The following is a 20,462-nucleotide window of genomic DNA, read 5'->3' on the forward strand; positions in this document are numbered from 1 at the left end:
GAAGTTCTGCTTGACTCTCTTCACCGCTTTCTGGGTCTGATTCTGACTCAAACTGATACGGCAATATTGACACCATTATTTACATTTGACCGCAGCACATGCAGCTGTCGCCCGTGAAGGTGATGGGCGTGAAGTTTCCGGACAATGTGCAGTACGCAGTTTAGCCAATCACAACACACCGATCACAACTAACCAATCTGAGCCCATCGCCTGTTTCTGAGGGCGTGGTTTCATAGAATCAGGAAGTCAACCGGTCGTTCAAATGACAGAGGAGAAAGCGGCTTACAATAAAGGTGAAATATATGAAAAATAAGGCGTTTTTTAACAAACGAAACACGAAGACATGTTATATTTCACCCCATAAACACAATCAAGCAAAGAAAAAAAGCAGTAAACCACCCCTTTAAGCGTTTTATGAGGGAGAAAAAGCTTAGGCTACGTGCAGGGCGTTGCGTTCATATTATTGGCTATTCTGCTTAGTAATATTGTTAATAAGGTTATTAATATTAGCCTAATAATTTTATCAGCTTTTATTATTATCGAATGTGGTCCTCCAAGTCACTGTTTTAAAACATTAAGCCACATTAAGCGTTTTATGTCCCAAAACCGTGCCTTGAACTAAGCACTGACTTATTAATTTATTTGAATCCAAGTTCAAAATAAAACTCTATGAACCGCTCCATTGTGAACATAGGAGCTGTAACCACTGCAAGCTGTAAAGTAAACAGGAAGAGTTTGTCCGAACTCAAATGGTTTTGCGAGGGAACGCAAATATATTTGCGAGAGAGTTTGCTTTTTAATTGTGTTGTTTTGCGAGCTAATGTTTAGTTCTTTAATTTCGTTGGGTTGTGAGCTATATACAATTACAGACCAATACAATTAGTGTGCCGCCTCTATTTAAAGATAGAAGGCTAAAAATAAATTAATAAGAGGAACATTTTAAATGGTAAACATATGTGAAACGTTTTTCTGTCTATGTTCTCTAAACATTTTAAAGCTTTATATTCTGCCTATATTTTTTTTCCTTCACTCCACAGATTGCACTTCACTCCAACTTCATGCTTCGACTTTCTTTCTATTCTCTCTTTCCTTCCTTCCATCTCTGTCTTGGATTCCTGACTGCAGTCTCATTTCTGTTTTCTAAAAAAAATAAATTATACAATGTCAACTATAAAATTACCAGAGGTGGGGACAAGTAACACATGGTCAAGTCCAAGCAAGTCTCAAGTCTTAACCACCAAGTCTCAAGTCAAGTCTCAAGTCACAGTTCAGACAAATCAAGCAAGTCAAGTCAAGGGTTCACCCAAAGCAAGTCAAGGCGAGTCCTGATAAGTTTCAAGTCAAGTCAAGTTGCAGAACTAAATTTTTTTGATACATATTTATTTTTGCACAGAAAAGATGAACTTGTATACATATATGATGTATCTTATTCACATTGCTATATATGAATTATACAGTATTCATATCTGTGCTACATTAATATCTGAAAATAAAATAAAATTGTGTTGCTTACACAAAATGTTTAAAATTTAAGAAATCCAGTTGAAGATGTCTAATCCAATCTGTCTTTATCTCAATTGAATCAAAACTGTCTAAAAAGTGTTGCATTTACAGAAAATAAGGTTTGCCAAGATGTTGGCACTAAGTTGTGAATGATGAGGCCGCATAATAATCCCTCCATGACTGAACACACGCTCGACGGGTGCGCTTTAAGCAGGCACAGATAATACCCTCATTGCTATTTGGAACAGTGAAGACATTGTCTCCTCGTTCAGGCAGTTCTGGCCACAACAATTGTCCAGGTAATGGTTGAGCTGGGCAGCAGGGCTGGAATGAGTGGATTTCTTCTGTATTTTGTGGTATAAGAACAGCCCAGTTTCATCACCTTTGATTTGCTCTTCTTCATCCCCATGACCTGTGTGTTCCATATTGGTATGCTCTGCCTCCTGGAGAATCAGATCTAAAACACAACCTACACAATATTCTAGAGCTGCATGGTTCTGGATAAATTGAGAATCATGTTTTTGTTTTGTTATGTTTTTCATGATTCTCTCATGATTCTAAATAGACAATTAAACTAAATTTCATGTAATTTACTAAATGTTCTGACAAAATGTTAATTGCTGCAGTCTATTTAAAAATATTTAATTTGAATGATTTTTTTTTTTTTTTAAAGCTGTTAGAAACTGAATAAATGATACAATGTCTCACTCATAAAGGCTTCACTTGTTTCATTACTGGATGAATCAGTGTTTTTGAAGAATCTCTTGAATGAATCATTTAATGACAAACAGTCACTTGTTGCCACCTACTGATGTAACAATGCAACTGACAGAAACTTTATTTGAAGAATCAAGTTACTTTCAAAAGTTACTTGTGCGGAGCAGAGAACTGATCCGCGACGCTTTGGCCAGAGCCAAACTGACAGCCCAACAACCAGTTGTAGTGTGTGTGCAAATCATTGTAGTCTATGCTGACTTTTGGAGGTCAATGTCACATTCAGCCTCTCCTTCTCATCCACCAGAAGGGCATTACAAAGTTCTGCATCAAGACCGTCATCATCCTCATCTGCTTCAGCTGCCATTTTCTGTTTGATGTTATACTGATCACATATTTGTTCAAACTCTTCACAAATTCTCTCTCCTGTGTGTGACCCCTTGAAGCAGTTGCAAGCTAGTAGATGAGATTTCAACGTTATAGCATCTGCTGCAGTGTTCATCCAGTGAGCGGTGACACCAAGGTAGCCTCTCATCCTCCTGTCTGACCAGATGTCCACAGTGACAGACAGATTTTCAACTGTGGCTATTTTACTTATTAGTTTTGATTATCACACAGCATGATCTGACTGGCACATCTGACTATATCCAGTCACTTCCTCTGCTCTGCTAAAATCCAGATTTATGAACAAGACCTCATCTGACAAAATCACCATAGAATACACAAGTGAAAGATAACGGCAGTGTTGTGATTTGTCTATATTCACACATATGATATCGAGAGAACAGAGAACATGTTATGTAATGTCTGCCTTATTTATTTAGTTTGATCAAAAAATAAATAAATAATCAAATATCGCCAAAATAACTCCTTGTCTCAAAACATTGATAAAAGTCACAGTAAAAATGACAAAATCCCCAAACTGGTGACTCTAGTTGTCTGTGAGGATGCAAGACATTAAGACAAGTTCTGGCAATGGGAACATAAAAGAAAATTGTGGATACAAGAGGACATATGATATTGGAAAGAAGAGAGAGCACATGAAGGGGAAAGAAAATAAACTGAACTATGAGTCACGCACCGGAAAATCGTCAAGGATGACGAGTCTGAGAAATATGTGAACACCCTCACCAATTTTGTTGCTAAATTTAGCAACTTTCCAGACTACCCTAGCAAGACTTTTCAGACTTTTTCTTCCAAAAGCACCTAGCAACAAATTTAGCCATTTTTGAAATTTATTTGGCAACTTTTAGCAACTTTTGATAGGAACTCAGACAATAAAAAGACACACATTTTCCATCCAAATTACACAAAAAGAAAACCAAAGATGCCGAGCAGTGCACACATCACATGAACTGAGTTAGCTGCTATTTCCAATTCTTCAATTTAATAATAATAATAATAATAACTGAATAATTGTTCATTTATGATACACTTTGTTAGTAGCTTGTACTTGCGATTTGTTGATCAGTTAGTACGCTGTAAGAAAAATGGAAAAGATAGGCTACTAGTAATTTTCCAGGACATTATCCATTGTAACTCTGTAACCCGAAAACACAATGCGTAATTTAAAATGCAGGAAAAAAACCAATACTACGGAAAATTCTTCCATATTAACAGATTGTGCCCTATTTTTACAGCCTTTTCTTGGAGTGTAGCATCCTAACTACTAATACACTGCTTAAAGCATAATTGTTGAGAATGTGTTGTATTACTAGATTACTAGCTATGAAAAAATCTTAAATTGTAAATATTATGCATATTATTTTACAAACAAATCTAAATGAACAAATATAAAATATATATTTTTGCTGAGATTTGATGTTGTGACACAATTTTGCACCGTGATCACATCACAACGTCATTTAGCAACTTTCTCTCTGAAAATTAGTTGTCAACACTGGTCAGCGCCTGAGCTTAATTTGGAAGAGTAACAACAAGCAAATGGCACACATTTGGTGGTATATTTTAAATAATATTTTAATATTAAATTAATGTCAGGTTGTTGTTGTAAATGCAAATCAGTTTAACCAAACTTGAGAGTCTTTGACTTAATTTACCAACGCTATCTCACGACCAATTCGTACCTTTTTTACAAGGTGGCTAATTCGTATGAATTTGTACGACCTCACTAGTACGATTTTGAACGATTTGTCTAAACCCCAATGACGGGTAGGCTTAGGTCATTCGTACAAATTCATATGAATTGCACAGCTCGTAAAATACATGATTTATTAACAAGGTTCGGGAGGAGCACGATCAGATAATCAACTAATTTGGCACAGGTGCAACTCCTTTAGCTAACCATCCTAACTAGCACAATACGTCTATATGCAGACTATACCTACCTCTGTCCAATGACAGTTTACCGGCATTCGGTTTTGTTCCTTTGGCCATTATATCACAGATGCAACTTTTTCTGTACAACGACGAGACCTGTACTGGGGATTTTTCAGATCCTCTGTCTCAATCTGCCGGCTCTAGGTTCACTAATTCTCCGCCAGTCACTGCTGCCGAGCACCAGGCTTCATCACGGCCGCCGCTTGATATTCTCAGATCGGAAAATGGACAGTATTTAAGCCTGAGGCAAATGCAGTTTAATTCTGATGAACCATTCTCGCGGAGGGTAAACAAAACGGATCTGTACTATCTATGCAAATTAGCCAACCTCACTCCTAAATCCACTCCAGCCACCAAGGCGGCCAATGGGGTAAACAAAACAATCTTCTTTCAAACAGAAAACAAGATTATTTTGCTTACCCCATTGGCAGATTATTTTGCTTGTTTCAAGGAAAAACTCGCTTAATTTTGACTTGTTTTTTTCTGAAAACGAGAATAATTTTTACTTGTCTAGAAAATCCTTCTTGATTTAAGAATTTTTAGATATTTTGGCTGGAAACAAGAAAATAAATCTAAGAAAAGCATTTTTAGCAGTGTTTAAATTGCACATTGTACTCAGATAGACAGACAGATAAGTTAAAGATTGATTTTCGAGAAAATAAGTTCAACAGCGTACCTAAATAATTAACAATTATAGGAACAAACTAACAACTAAGGTACATCATAGACACTTATTATTTTTATTATTATTATTGAACAAGTGCATCTAGCAACCTAATTCGCATGCGACGCACTTAATGTTAGGCACCTCTCAGTTTCTACCAGCTGATGTGTTGCTTGGCTGGCTAGCTTTTTGTGTGGTTCAGAGGGGGAAAAAATATCTTTTCATCATTTTATCACTTTTAAAAGTTGCTAAAAGTCATCATACATACACCTATATATATATATATATATATATATATATATAATATTTTTTTTTAAGTACAGTAGCTAAATTCGTTGCTAGTGTTGTGCCCTGTGGCCTACAGCTACAACAGTTGAAACAAGCATGAAGCTGCTTCCGCATGCATCACAGGCCCTCACATTTCAGTCTTTTTCTCCTGTTACTTCTAATCCTTTTCATTTTCAGTGGCCTCCAGCTCCCATAGCGAACGCTAGCTGTGCAGGCTACACAGGCTCTTCAAGATGTCACAAACCCCACTCCCTTCCCTTGGCCTACAGCAGCTGAAGGAAGTGTGAGGCTGTCTCCTCTTGTAACTCATGCCCACACATCTCAGGCTTTTCCTCCTGTTACTAACAACCCCTTTTTTCTTTTCAGTAGCCTCCAGCTACCATAGCAGACACTAGCCCAGAGGTCGATATAAGCGTGACGCTGCCTTCACTGACAATTGCAGCCCATGTTCCTCTCCCTCACAGCTCTCTACTTCAAATAATGTTGTCGTCTTCCAGATCAATTTCCGGCTCCCATCAAGCGTCAAGGCGCAGCAGACCGTCAGCAAGCCTGGGCCATGCCCCAGACTGGACCGCTCCTCACACTGCACTGCCTCCCTCCTCTTCTCAACCAATCACTGCGGCGCCTTCAGTTACTGCACTGCACACAACATCGCCCGCTGGCATGGCTTTCCAACCTCCTGTCCATCCCACTTCCTTCCTTCTACCGCCGGCTGCAGATGCTAGCGTGAGGCTGCCTCCGCTGGCCACTCAAGATCAGCCATTTTACTCTTACTCTTACCCTTCCGCTACTCCTTTTCCCTATCAATGGTCAGGGGCTAATCCATGCGTGAGGCTGCCTCCGTAAATGGTTACGGCCCCTCTTTATCTTCCTTCTAACCCTTCTCTCCAATCTAAACCCCAGTACACTTTCATTCACAGCAGTCCCACTACCTACCCCACCGAATGCCACCACTCTAGAACCACCCCCTGTGCCTAATATCATCAAGTCTCAGATTCTCATACTCGCATCTTCAGTGCATGCCTTAAATTATCAAATCATCATAAATCAGGCATGTCGTAATGAAATCAGTTTATGGATTACCTTCCTTAAACAATGGAATGGCTTAACCTTTTTTTAACAGCGATCGGGTTTCTCTCCCCGACGACATTCAATTGTTTACCGACGCAGCCCCATCCATCGGTTTCGGGGGATTTTACCAAGGGCTATTGTTCGCATCTCCATGGCCCCCCCAGATGCTCGAACTCTCCCCAGTCCTCAGCACTGTTCGAACTCTACCCTCTAGTTGTCGCTGCCTTTTCGTGTGGAAAAAAATTGGATGTCAAGCAGCATCTTAGTGTACTGTGATAACGACTGTTCACTGCATAAATAAAGGCCATTCTCATTCCTTCGCTCTCATGCCACTACTAAGACATTTAAACTGGATTTCAGCATGTGATCAATTTATTATAACTGCTAAGTACATTCCCAGATCCAAAAATCAAATTGCTGATTCTGTCTCTCGTTTTACGTTTCAGAAATTCAGAGCGCTGGCTCCAGAGGCGGACCCGTCGCCAACCCCAGTACCTCACTATTCGCAACTCATATTCCCATAACTCATCCCTTAAAACCTCTCCTCGATGTGTCACTTGATTCTATCCTCCAAGCAGTTTCACCCAGAACTATCCATTCATATCGAACAGTTTGGAGATGTTTCAAAGCATTTCACCTCTCCTATAACCTGCCATTCCCTGATTTTTCTCTCCACGCAATTACTTAATTTATTTCCCACCTCAATTCCGTTAAGAACCTCCAAGCCAGGTCTATTAAAGGTTACTTAAGTGGTGTTCAATTTTTTCACAAACTAATCTACGGCTTCCCCTCCCCCGAAAAAATTTATTCTCTAACTTCTCTTCTAATCAGAGGAATTCGGCGCTCTCAACCATCAAGCCCGGATTCCAGACAACCTATAACTCTGGACATCCTTACAAAATGCATCCAAAATCTCCACACAGGGTACCATTCTATCCATACTGCTCGTACCCTCGATGCCATGTTTTTATTGGCTTTCTTTGGTTTTCTGAGATGCTCAGAAATTGCAATAACTTCTAAATTCAACCCCAAACTCCATCCGACCATCTCTCATTTATCCATACTCAGTAGCAAAACTATCGCTTACTTTATTAAGCAAAGTAAGACGGACCAAGAAAGAAAAAGGGCACTACATATACATTTTTAACCTTCCATACATTTCCAATCTTCCAATTCAGCCTGATCAGGCTCTCTTTTCTTATTTCCAACTCAGGAACGCTCAAGCTAAATCCGCACTGGACCCTCTCTCTTCATCGACGACTCTAACCACCCTGTTACACATTTTTGGTTCCAAATACACTTAAAACTAATCCTCACTCAATCAGGCTTACCCGCAGAAAAATTTTCCAGCCACTCATTTCACATTGGAGCAGCAACTACAGCAGCTCAAAAAGGCCTCCCACACAATCAGATTCAGCCCCTCAGTCATCAGACGCTTTTAAAAGTTATATCAGGTGTAATCAACTCCATAAAGGAAGCCCTTATAGCCCTGATCAGTAAAAAAAAAAAAAACAACTTGTTTTTAAATCACGTTGTTTATTCGGGTAATCGGAGGCTCTGCTTTCCAATGCAATAAGTCAGCTCCTTTGGTCGCAGAAAGAGCCCTCCAGCTGTCATTTCGAATCTCATGGCTTATTCAGCATCGGACAGGGCTCTCCCTTCCAGTGCAGCAGAGTCGCGGGCCCCCTTCGGACGCCGTGAAAGCCCTCCATCCAATGTGTCAAAACCGCACCTGGTATTCAGCTGCAAGATGGACTCTCCCTCTCAGCTCTCTTCGGACACAGCGAGAGTCCCTCATTTGATATCTGCCATCGTGCTCCTCTTTTAGCAGCAAGTAGGGCTCGTCAGTCTGACGCTGCAAGCCGCAGCTCCCGTCAAGCACGGCACGGGCTCTCCGGTCACCCTTCCTCCTTTTTTCTTCGCAAATTTTAACCCATATCTCTTCACAGCACACATATTTTGGGGGGCAACTAAAAAATTGTTGCTCTCTGGCTGCTGTCCCATACCTTAAAGTTTCTTTTGGGGAGTTCTCTGGGTTCAGGCCATATTCTGGGCTCGGAGCCCTCCCCCAGGACAGCACGCCAAAATATGCTATTTGCAATCAGGAAGATTTGGCAAAAATCGTATGAATTTGTACGAATTAGCCACTTCGTAAAATATGTACGAATTGGCATGAGCTTTAATGTATAACTGTTCTCAATTTGTTGTTTAGGATGTAGCTACACAAATTCACCATACAATACATTTATAATATCAAATTTATGCGCTTATTTACAGGACGAGTGAGACTTGCAATTATTTGAAAACAAAAATGTTGTTGCTGTCTGAAATAAAATAAAATTATAATAATAAATGTGTATTGTTATTTTAATGTGCTACTTTAACTCATTTATAGTCTTCAAAGGTGTATGAAAGACTATGCAATGATCACTTGAATGCAATATAGGAGTCAAGATATGTTTGTTGTATATTATGACGTTCAATAAACACCATATAACCTCCATTATAACATGTATGTTTGTCTGTTGAGTGAATGTGTGAATTAGTGATGTTTTATGCTGATTGTTTAATCTGTAGAAAAAATTTTTTACAGCACTTTCCTGTTGTATTTTTTGTGTATTTTTGTCCCAATTTCCCCAGATATTTTATAATTATCTGTTAATTTATTTTCTAGGTGTGTCTGGTGCTGGTTCAGATGGAGTGTCAGTGTCAGTGATGGAGGGAGATTCAGTCACTCTACACACTGGTGTTAAAATAAACCAACAAGAAAAGGTTCATTGGTATTTTAATGACACTCGCATCGCTTACATCAGTGGAGATCCCAGTAAAAGTGCTGAGAGATTCAGAGAGAGACTGAAGCTGGACAATCAGACTGGATCTCTGACCAGCATGAACACCAGAACCACAGACTCTGGAAAATATAAACTAGAGATCATCAACGGCAGTGACAGTGAAAAGTTCTTCAATGTTACTGTTCATGGTGAGTCATTATGTTTAAAAGCAGGTTATTTATGTTTGAATCACATCATCGTATTTATTATACCAGTGACATTCAGAGCTGTTTTTCTCTTTAGCTGCATCATTCAACAGAACAGAATTACTTCTATATGAACAAAGACATATCCACAATTAACTTGATATTTAGCAATTTTGCAGTTAATTTTGTTTCTCCCGAATTTCTCAGGAAATTAATATGCATAACTTTTTTCAGTTATTTTTCACCCCCAAAAGATCCTCCAGCAGCTGTTGGTTTGTGTTTCAGGTGTTTCTGCTGCAGAACGAGATGAAATATGTGTGAAGGAGGGAGAAAATGTTACTTTAGATCCTGGTGTTATAAAAAACCCAAATGATTCGATGACGTGGTACTTTAATAATGCTCTCATCGCTGAAATCACTGAAGATCAGTGTAAGATCTATACAGATGATCAGTGGAGATTCAGAGACAGACTGGAGGTGAATCAGACTGGATCTCTGATCACCACAAACATCAGAACCACAGATTCTGGACTCTATCAACTACAGATCAACAGCAGCAGATTCAGCATCAGTAGGAGCTTCAGTGTCACTGTCACTGGTGAGTATCATTTAGTCATTAGAATTTGAGAACACATTATTTTTTAAACTGACAGTTATTTGTATTGTTTTAATGGCTTTATTGACTTTTTGACCGATGTATGAAGTGCATATCCAAACACCACAATGATGTTGACTTTGGCCAGCAACAGCCTGTGACGTCACTACAGGTGCGACTGTGTGTGTAAAGAGCCTTACGTGATAGTGCTGTACAGGTGCCCTGTATAACACGTCATTCTCTTCTTTGTCTGAATCACACATCTATAGAAATAGCAAAAAATAAATAAATATATATATATATAAATAGCATAGAAATGCAGGGGACCCATTATGGTGTGTGCACTACAAACGTGAAGTGAATATTCTCATCATGTTATCACTCTAGATTACTCGCGAGATGTTTTTTGTGTCATTTGCGCAAATAAAAGACAGACCGAGAAGGCTCAGTTGATCTAGCAGCTCACTTGAGTTGGTGACTGAAGACTGAGAAAGGTCGAAGACCGTTTTAATCTCCTCAGCCAACTCAACCTGAGACATCCACAACTGCACTTTTCTGCTGAGCCTTAGCTTTAGCAGGTTCCGAGCCGGGGGGAACCAGCGTTTGCCCCTTTTCCTTCGAGAAGAGGGACAAATGCGAACTGAGCTTCTTAAAGATATAGGATAGGTAATTTCGGAGAGGCTGGCAATAGCAAGCTAGCTTTGAAAGCATTAGATCCCACCCTCCCTGCAAATCACTCTCCAAAGCCACGCCTCCTCCAAAACACATAAACAATGAGAGACGGCGTTGGGTGGAGAGTTGAATGTAACATTGTCAGATTACCTTGTGTCTCATTCACCGGTGAGAAAACATTACAGTACAAAGCTCATAATATTACAATAATAACGCCTTCCATTCTCGCTCGGTCTGCAGTAACGTAATGAATGCTCTGGTGACGTATCATGTCTGTGCGAACAGGGTTCATGGAGGTATACAAATACATACATTGACAGGCAGGTAGAACAGCCTATCATAGGCCTCGGACCGAGCGATATGATTGGATGAACATTTTATGGTTCTACACTTTCCACAGACAATATAAATACATTTAGACCACTTAACTGAGTGATTGCTATCGGGATGTGAAGAGACTTTCATCCAGCATAACAAAAAATGTTTTTGAACCAAATCACCTACCCTGCCTAGCCCCCTGCATGCATGTTCTTCTCCCAAATATATCATGCACAAGTTATGCAAATCTCCAAGTGCCAGATATCTCTGACATGGAGGAGCACACTTCTTGAAGCATTTTGTCCTGGAATTCATAGTAATCCTTACTAATCCCATTCTAATAAAGTTCCCATTCGAAAGGAAATGGACTGTAAAGGCTCTTGTGTTCCAGATGCATGTCCACCTTCAGGAATACGCGTGACTGTTTTTCGTGGCCATATCGACTGTTGTGATTTGATGAAGGTGCTTTACAAAGGGCAAGTATTACAAACAGCTATTACAGCGAGAGGAAAATATTGTCTTTATTACGCAAAGTTAATTGTCTGTGTGTGATTATTTTTAAAAGGAGACAAGGTGAAAAATAAGCTCAGGCATCTGTTGAAAGTCCAAGGATGAGGTAAAACACTGTAGGCATTATGAGATTCTCAGCTGTGCTTTATTTCACTGCAGATGTGTGTGTGTTTGTATGTGTGATGGGGCTTGATTCATGTCATCTATTCAGATATCAAGCAATGAATCACCATTAAATCTGAAAATATAATACTATTTCTGCTCTTATGATGAAAAAACAATAGGGGAACAAACATTTGTATTCATCCGCTAGTCTTTTCACTGACTAAATGGAGTTTACATCAAAATCATTCAGATGGGTGATAGAAACTTCAGACTGACTCTTAATCACTGACTGATGACAGATCTGATGACTTCCTCAGTTCCTGTAACTGTAACAGCTGTTCATTTCTCTCTCTGTACTCTTTCCTTGCAGATGGAAAAAGGACACGTGATCTGAGAGGATCCTGAGTGGTTCATGTATCTGCAACATTATTTCCACACTTCAGCTTTAGCTGTTGAGCTGTAACCTAAAGTACTTTACTTACTAATCATAAAGCACTTTTTACATGTTGTGGAAATAATAACCTACCTGTTACTAGAAGCACATATAATTTAGGACATTTATATCAGAACATTACCTGGTAGTTGCAGTTTATAAATCTGGAATAATATTATATTTATCATTTAGCATGCTTATTGTAATAAGTGCCTTGGTTTCTGGTTATGGGTTAGTGAAGTGCTTGTAGAAGTGATGTGTTTTCAGCTGTTTCTCAGCAGATCAAACAGAGGTTGAGTGTTTCTGGAGTGAAGCTTCTGAAAGAAACTTGTGGTGATAGAACCACCAGGTGGCGCTTATTCATTATTACACTTTCTTTATACATTACTTGTATTCAGTTTAACAATAACCTACTTTTAGCATTTAGTTGTCTTGATAAAGTCATAAACCAAATGCTTTTTGACAATAAGATGGAAACACAATTAAGCATTTAACCATGTATTTACACAGATATAAAAGTGTACCTTTAAGACAAACCTACCATGAGTTCTCAGGACAGTCAACATTACTTCATTATTTCATTTACAAAATGTATTAAATGGACAAATTCCATGTGAAGAAGATCTGTGCTACACATTGTACTGTCAGTTTTTATGCACACTGTATTAATGTACTGTATTTGCATACTTTATGTACTGTATTTGCATTTGCATACAAAGTGTAAAATAATTCATACATCTTGTTTTGCTTCAAATCAAAGTTTGTATTATTTTGATCCAGCACACAGCTGGATAGTTTGGTTGATTAGAACTCATTAGAATTTGAAATTCTTGTGGAGAAAATGAACTGGAAAAATACTCCCATAGTATACAGTATGAATCTGATTGTCTCTTTTGCACTTTATTTGCATGTTTGCATTGTAAGTATATTATTTTTACTGTTGCTTTTAATACCCGAATGTGAACAAAATGTAACAGTCTGCTGTTTTAAATAAAATGACTGAATGTTATAAATGTCATTATATAAGCAAATTATATTTTAAGTGAAAATAAATTACCAGTGTTATTTTAGTATAAATATTATACTAGTATAGTTGATATTCATATTTTGAATTCGTGTTGAGTAATTTGTATTAGAAGAGTTCAGATGCGAAAGCTTCTAAGTACATCTGACGTTTTTTTTTTTAAATTAGCATTTCTTTCTGGCTACTATGTATATGTTTTTATGTAAGTACTGGTACTTCTGAATGGCTTGAGGCTGGTATTTAGGGCATTTGAAGTGAAAGTACCTTATGAACATATACTATGTGTGGAGAGCATTCACTCAGTATCGTTATCTCATTTTTTGACCAAGATGGCTTTTATAGGCTTTTGAATTGGAACTCTTCATATTTTCTGTTTTCATTTTAATTTTAATTAAACCTTTAGTCATTTTGATTTTGTAATTGTTATTTATTTATTTAGATATATGTCAATATTTGTATTCATTTTATTTCAGTTTTAGTATTTCTGCATGAACTAAACTAAATTTTGCCTTGCTGATAAAAAAAAAAGTTTATTATTATTTTATGTCAGTAAACACTTTCATCACACAAAAAAATGAATTACACACACTATCCATACAGTATTTACTTGAAGTTCCTCTGAGATTTTAAGTTAGTTTCACTAATTAACCCTTGTGCAAACTTATGGACATTTTTGTTCATTTTAGTTTAGTTTTTTTTTTTTTTTTGATAATTTTGCCTGTGTTGATGCTAACTGCATAAATTTTGGCACAGATGTGTATTTTTTATTGGAGTTTTAATATTCCACCCTCATTTCCTTTAATAAATCCATTTTACACTAGGTACAAAAAAATAGTTCCTCTCAGCACCTTTTGGACAATTTTAATTCTATTTTTAATCGCAGTGCCGTTTAACTGTAAAATGATGCAATTTTTGTTAATATGCTGTCATTCTGTTGGCAAGGCTTCAAAATTTAATTTTTTTTTTACCAGATGGTGCCATTTTTTTTTTTTTCAGATTTGGTCTATAAAGGGTCTATAAAGCAAATATTTGCTTTATTCCTGTTTTCTGCTCCTGCATATTATAGAGCCAATTGGATAAATAATGCAGCTATAATTGTCTGGGTGTGTTGGCATAGATGTCAGAGTGTGGTTTGTATGTGTAAGAATTACAGAACCTCAGACACTTTGAACTTCTGAGATGGACAACACCAACACGGTGTATTAACATACAGACATCAGTCTCCACATCCCACTGAGAGAAAATGCAGGAAAACGCCTCTCTCACATATGCATCAGTGCCTTTTCATCCCCTTCCTTCTCTTCACTCAGCTCACTCAGAATGGTCAATAGTAGAATATAATGTTTTACATGATTGCAAGTGATATTTATCAGATCATGTTTGGTATCATTTAAATTGTCTCAGGGCGACTGGTACAATGGTCTCATCCTTATAAGAAGTAAACTAAAAGGTAATACAGATCCTAAGAGTTGAGAGATATTTTGCACACTGTAGAGGGCGGGTCAGTTTCAAGTGGTTTCCATGCAAAATTACCTTTTGTCCCAAAAGGTGTTAACTCGTCAATGCAAATTCCAATTGTTAGTTCCTGTCTCCATCATGTTGGTCTTGGTCTGGGGTACTTAAGGAAATGTTGCAAAAGGATCAGGGCGATCTGTAGCCAGAAGCCCATAGTGTGGTGTGTCTCTATACTTCACACTATGTATTTCTATAAAGTCAAGTATGCATCTTTTACTCGTAGATTTATCCTTGAGAATTTGATGTTTTGTATTGATATGATTTGATATCTCTGAATTGGCTATGTAATGAGCATAATACATATTTACCTGACTGATAATAAATTGTTACATTTGATCTAATTCTGTTTTACTCTGTAATTATTGACTCTAGTAGAATACGTTGTATCCTTGTTAGCGACATGAGCACCGGAATGAACGAGTAAATATAAAGTAAAGAGTCACTAGAATAATCAAATATCAGAAGAATACTAATTAGAAATAGACAAACAACCAATTTGCATTTCAACCTAAGTTCGAGGTTATAATAAAATGGAGTCTGATTAGTTAATAAAAATGGAGTCAGATTTGAAGTTAACCTAGACTGAATAACTTTGTGTACTGAAAAGACCGAACAATATTTGTAATTGCTTGTAATATTTGAGAAAGAAAAACTCTACTGTAAATCACAAATCCAACCACTGTGTGCACCAGCGGAGTTTTGCTGGCATCTAATGAGGAAAATTTGGTACTTTGCCCAAACAAAATCTTACTGAAAGCTAATTTTTTGAGATATCAACCTCAAATTAGATTCATGGCTTTGATTTTCGAACAGGTTTAGAGTTCAACATGTTTCATATATAAAATATTCATGAAATGAAATATAAAATATTGTTCATAAATCATTTTCATAAACTTAAACCTGTATAACTTATTTTTTTTTTTTCACTTTTTAAACTTTTTTTTTTACTTCAACAATAATCTGCCATAGACCTTCTTTAAAATGAGACCAAACTTAAGTCTGTGCTCACAAGCTTCCAATTTTTATGACTTGAATTTTTATGATGCACAAGGGTTAACCCCTTAACTGTCACCCACAGTTTTGAACAGAGACATTATAGTGCACTATCCAAACTTAATTTTTTATAATTCATGAATGAAAATATTTTGTAACATGATTTTAATGTACCATTTACATGGTAATGCAATGTCTGATTTTAAAATTGGTTTCAAAGGATGAATTTTGAAATTTTAAGTTTTCTACTGATAAATAATTTCTTATGATTTCTAATTCGTGATAGAGAAAAAGGCAACTAAGAAGACTTTCTGTGACAAAGGTCAGAATTCATGTCATGATGTAGATTTTTTTCAGGTGCACTCTTGTCATAAACAGAGGTGTCAAATCCAGGGTCAGAAAGTAAAAGTCCTGCCATGTGTTTATTCCACCCATGAACTCAGCAGCTGATTTCACCAGAGGAGGAACCAACTCATTCCTTTCAAGTCACAAGCAAGTTTCGAGTCAAATCCCAAGACCTCAATGAGTTGAGGTAATTAAGAGATAATTGAGAGACTAATTAAATGATGATTGTGCATTAGTGATGAACACCTGCTGTTACTGTGAATCACAGAGGATCAGATGTTGATGTTTTATTGGTTAAAATGATACCACCATCATGTAGATCAGTGTTTGCTTTAGTTGGGCTCTTGACCCTTGACTCCTGTGTTAGATCTCTCTGTAGCAATGCATGTGCTGTTGTAAAGCGGAGAGATCAGTGCTGTGCAGTGAGCAACTGTTAGTTGTTTTCATATGATGAGGTAATCATCAGGTGCTTACCTGTTTGCATCCAATATACTGTGTGTATATATATATATATATATATATATATACATACAACATTTTTCATTTTTTTAGTTTATGTTCTGTGTTTGAATAAACAACTCTGTGAAACCACAGTACGCAATGAGTTTACTGCTGTAGTAGTTATAGAGAAAGAATTTTAAATCTAATGCATTTAAATATTTAAACTCCAGTCCTACTCAGACACACACAGACATCAAGAACCAGCGTATGAATCTCAACAATGGTGACAATCAACAAAATGCTTCATGCTGCAATGCATGCTGGGTAACACCACAGTATGAATAATTATTGTCACCACTGTTGAGGATCGTATGATAAGTGTTCATGTCTAAAAGCCTGAGCAATATAATTCTTAATTTTTTCCAATATTTAATATTACGATGGCATTTGTTTAATAGTAAATTCCTGCAGTTCTGTAACAGCTGAACATCAGTAAATAAACCAAAGACAGACACCTTCAAGATGTTCATTCAAGTGACATAAAAGCCAAAAGTGTAAGCTCATCTGCTTCCTCAAGCTTTTAATCCAGCAATGTGCAAATGTTTGTTGTGAAGCAATATTGCAATTGCTTAAAAGCAATCCATTCTCAGTTACTAAAAGGGTCAAGAGCCCAACTAAAGCAAACACTGATCTCCATGATGGTGGCATCATTTTAACCAATAAAACATCAACATCTGATCCTCTGTGATTCACAGTAACAGCAGGTGTTCATCACTAATGCACAATCAACATTTAATTAGTCTCTCAATTATCTCTTAATTACCTCAACTCGTTGAGGTCTTGGGATTTGACTCGAAACTTGCTTGTGACTTGAAAGGAATGACTTGTATAAAGTAATGACATGCTGAGTTCATGGGTGGAATAAACACAGGGCAGGACTTTTACTTTCTGACCCTGGATTTGACACCTCTGGTCATAAATTAATCTATTACTTTTCCTACATAATTTTTTAACAGAAAAAGTGGTAAAATACCTATTTAGGAGTCTTAGACCTTTCCAACGATATATAGTTTGTCATGATTAGATTAGGATTTAATTGTAAAATAGTGAAGTAAAGGTAGGCGTCCCACAGGGTGGACGGTGACAGTTAAGAGGTTAAACCACATATTCACATAATCATGGGTCTCTGATGTCGTTAATGGTGACATGACCTGCAAAACATCAAATATTTAATTTCTGCATTAAATGATTGCAAAAAAGACAATAATATTGCATCATTTTGTTAATGTTGAATTAAATTAGGAATTGCAAAATAATTCTATATTTTTTGTCCTAATAACAAATTTTGTAACAAATTTGTAATGTGATGTTAACAAAAAAAGTGCAGGTTTTGAAAGGGACTAGTAGCACTGCTGATTACTATATAAATTTATTTCAAATGTCACATATAAAGCATGCAAAAAAATAAAAAATAAATAAACAATTCTAGAGAATAATATTTTGCCTCCAGAGGATGCATTCCAAGGTAGGAAGGCAAGAAGGCGTGTCTGAATCCAATGTTAGCTCCACTTCCTGTCTCCTGAGATGCCTTCATCTAATCAGTTTTGAAGGCAGCATAGATGTATCCTTCACTGCCTGATATCCCACAATCCTATGCATTCCATTCTGTGACAGTTGAGCTAAAAAATAAAGATGGCATCTGAAAGTTGCATTTGGTGGTCAGTTTGTGTTCTGACCTACTTTTTCCACTTTTGATGTTACTTCTAGAGAAATATCAGTATTATAGTAATTAATTAAATTAGTGCAGTCAAACGATTAATCGCATCCAAAATAAAAGTATTTGTTGGCATAATACAGGTGCATCTCAATAAATTAGAATGTCGTGGAAAAGTTCATTTATTTCACTAATTCAACTCAAATTGTGAAACTCATGTATTAAATAAATTCAATGCACATAGACTGAAGTAGTTTAAGTCTTTTGGTTCTTTTAATTGTGATGATTTTGGCTCACATTTAACAAAAACCCACCAATTCACTATCTCAGCAAATTAGAATATGATGACATGCCAATCAGCTAATCAACTCAAAACACCTGCAAAGGTTTCCTGAGCCTTCAAAATGGTCTCTCAGTTTGGTTCACTAGGCTACACAATCATGGGGAAGACTGCTGATCTGACAGCTGTCCAGAAGACAATCATTGACACCCTTCACAAGGAGGGTAAGCCACAAACATCCATTGTCAAAGAAGCTGGCTGTTCACAGATTGCTGTATCCAAGCATGTTAGCAGAAAGTTGAGTGGAAGGAAAAGATGCACAACCAACCGAGAGAACCAGCAAAATCAATTTAAGAATTTGGGTGAACTTCACAAGGAATGGACTGAGGCTGGGGTCAAGGCATCAAGAGCCACCACACACAGACGTGTCAAGGAATTAGGATACAGTTGTCGTATTCCTCTTGTTAAGCCACTCCTGAACCACAGACAACATCAGAGGCGTCTTACCTTTTTACAGACTAAAACTCTAAGTTATGTCACAATGTTTATGATTCTGTTTCTTGTCTCCTATTGTGGATATGATGTCATAAACCAGAACAGCCACAGTAGCCACACCCACTAAAGAAGAGACGACCAATCGGACCACAGCTTCAGTAGAACCACAACAATGGACAGGGACTTCTGAGGAAAAACAATGGTAATATAAAACTGTGGTTTCTCCCCTCAGGAACTGGAAATTTAAAAACTACTGTCAACGTAACGAAAATTATCCCAGTTTTGTAAAACAGAAACTGTACCTGAACATGTGTGACAGAGTCGACTGATGTCCAGGTGTCTCGTCTGGTTGCTGATGGGATTGTGGAGCACACAGCTGTAGGTGTTTTTATCCTGATATTCCACCTCCAGAGGTAGAGAGAGACTGATGCTGAGATCAGACACACTGATGCTGGACAATAAACTGTTTCCTTTGTACCAGGAGAGAGTCACATGACCCACATTCACCACTGAACACAACAATGAACAATATGATGATGACGATGATGAAGAACATTGTGTAAAGCCTCTGTTGATGACAGGAACAGGCAGACGAGCTGAAAACATGAGAGAATAAAAAGAAATATGTATAAAAATGTCTGTCATATACATTCGATCATTTTAGAATGTAAGTTAGAAACAAATAACCTGAATGCTCACCATAGACAGTAACATTGAATGTTTTTAATGACCATTTTGCACCATTTATCTGTAGTTTATAGAGTCCAGCGTGTTCAGATGTAATGTTTGTGATGGTCAGAGATCCAGTCTGATTATCCAGCTTCAGTCTGTCTCTGAATCTCCCATCAACAACTTCATTGTATGTGGAGGAGATTCCAGCAGCTCTATTCATTTCAGCTATGAGCAAGTTTTCAGATGCAAATTTCCACAGTACATCGTCATCTTCATGTATTTTAGTAACATTAGGGTGTAGAGTAATAGAATTGCCCTCCGTCACTGACACTGTCTCACCAAACACACCTGAATAATGCAAGGAACAGATGTTTCACAGATTAAGGCTCTTCTTGACTTTCAAAGTCTAAAGTCAGTTGTAATATGTTGTACAATGTGAACTGAAGAACATGCAGAAAATGGATTTCCTTTCTTAAAGAAATGTAAAAAAAAAAAAAACGTAGAATCTGAAATGGTATACTCAAATAAAACAATTGATTTGATACATTTTTGAAGAACTGCAAAAGAAAATGACCACAGCTTATATCATTAAGCTATAAAAATATATTTATATAACTTACCACTCAGACAGCACCAACACAAACAGAAAATAAACATGTGAAACATTTTCTTCCGTTGTTCCATGAAAAGTCTGATCTAATAAGATCATCTGCAGAAAATTCTCAAACTGATTTAAGCAAACGCGGCTGAACTATTAATGTGGTGTGAATCTTCCCCCAACAGAGTTTGCCCCT

The 20,462-nt window shown here is 37.2% G+C and overlaps 1 protein-coding gene across 1 annotated transcript; it reads right to left on the reverse strand.

Annotated features, from left to right (window-relative positions):
• Positions 1–18,100: 18,100 nt before the first annotated feature.
• LOC131531149 (SLAM family member 5-like) lies at positions 18,101–20,462 on the reverse strand. Its single transcript, XM_058761714.1, has 4 exons — positions 20,289–20,462; positions 19,696–20,016; positions 19,299–19,592; positions 18,101–19,182 (listed from the first exon to the last, which is right to left on the reverse strand). Exons 1-4 carry the CDS (start codon positions 20,350–20,352, stop codon positions 19,028–19,030), a joined length of 834 nt encoding a protein of 277 aa, XP_058617697.1. The 5' UTR covers positions 20,353–20,462; the 3' UTR covers positions 18,101–19,027.

This window comes from Onychostoma macrolepis, chromosome 22, assembly GCF_012432095.1.
Source record: "Onychostoma macrolepis isolate SWU-2019 chromosome 22, ASM1243209v1, whole genome shotgun sequence".
Taxonomy (NCBI): Eukaryota; Metazoa; Chordata; class Actinopteri; order Cypriniformes; family Cyprinidae; genus Onychostoma; species Onychostoma macrolepis.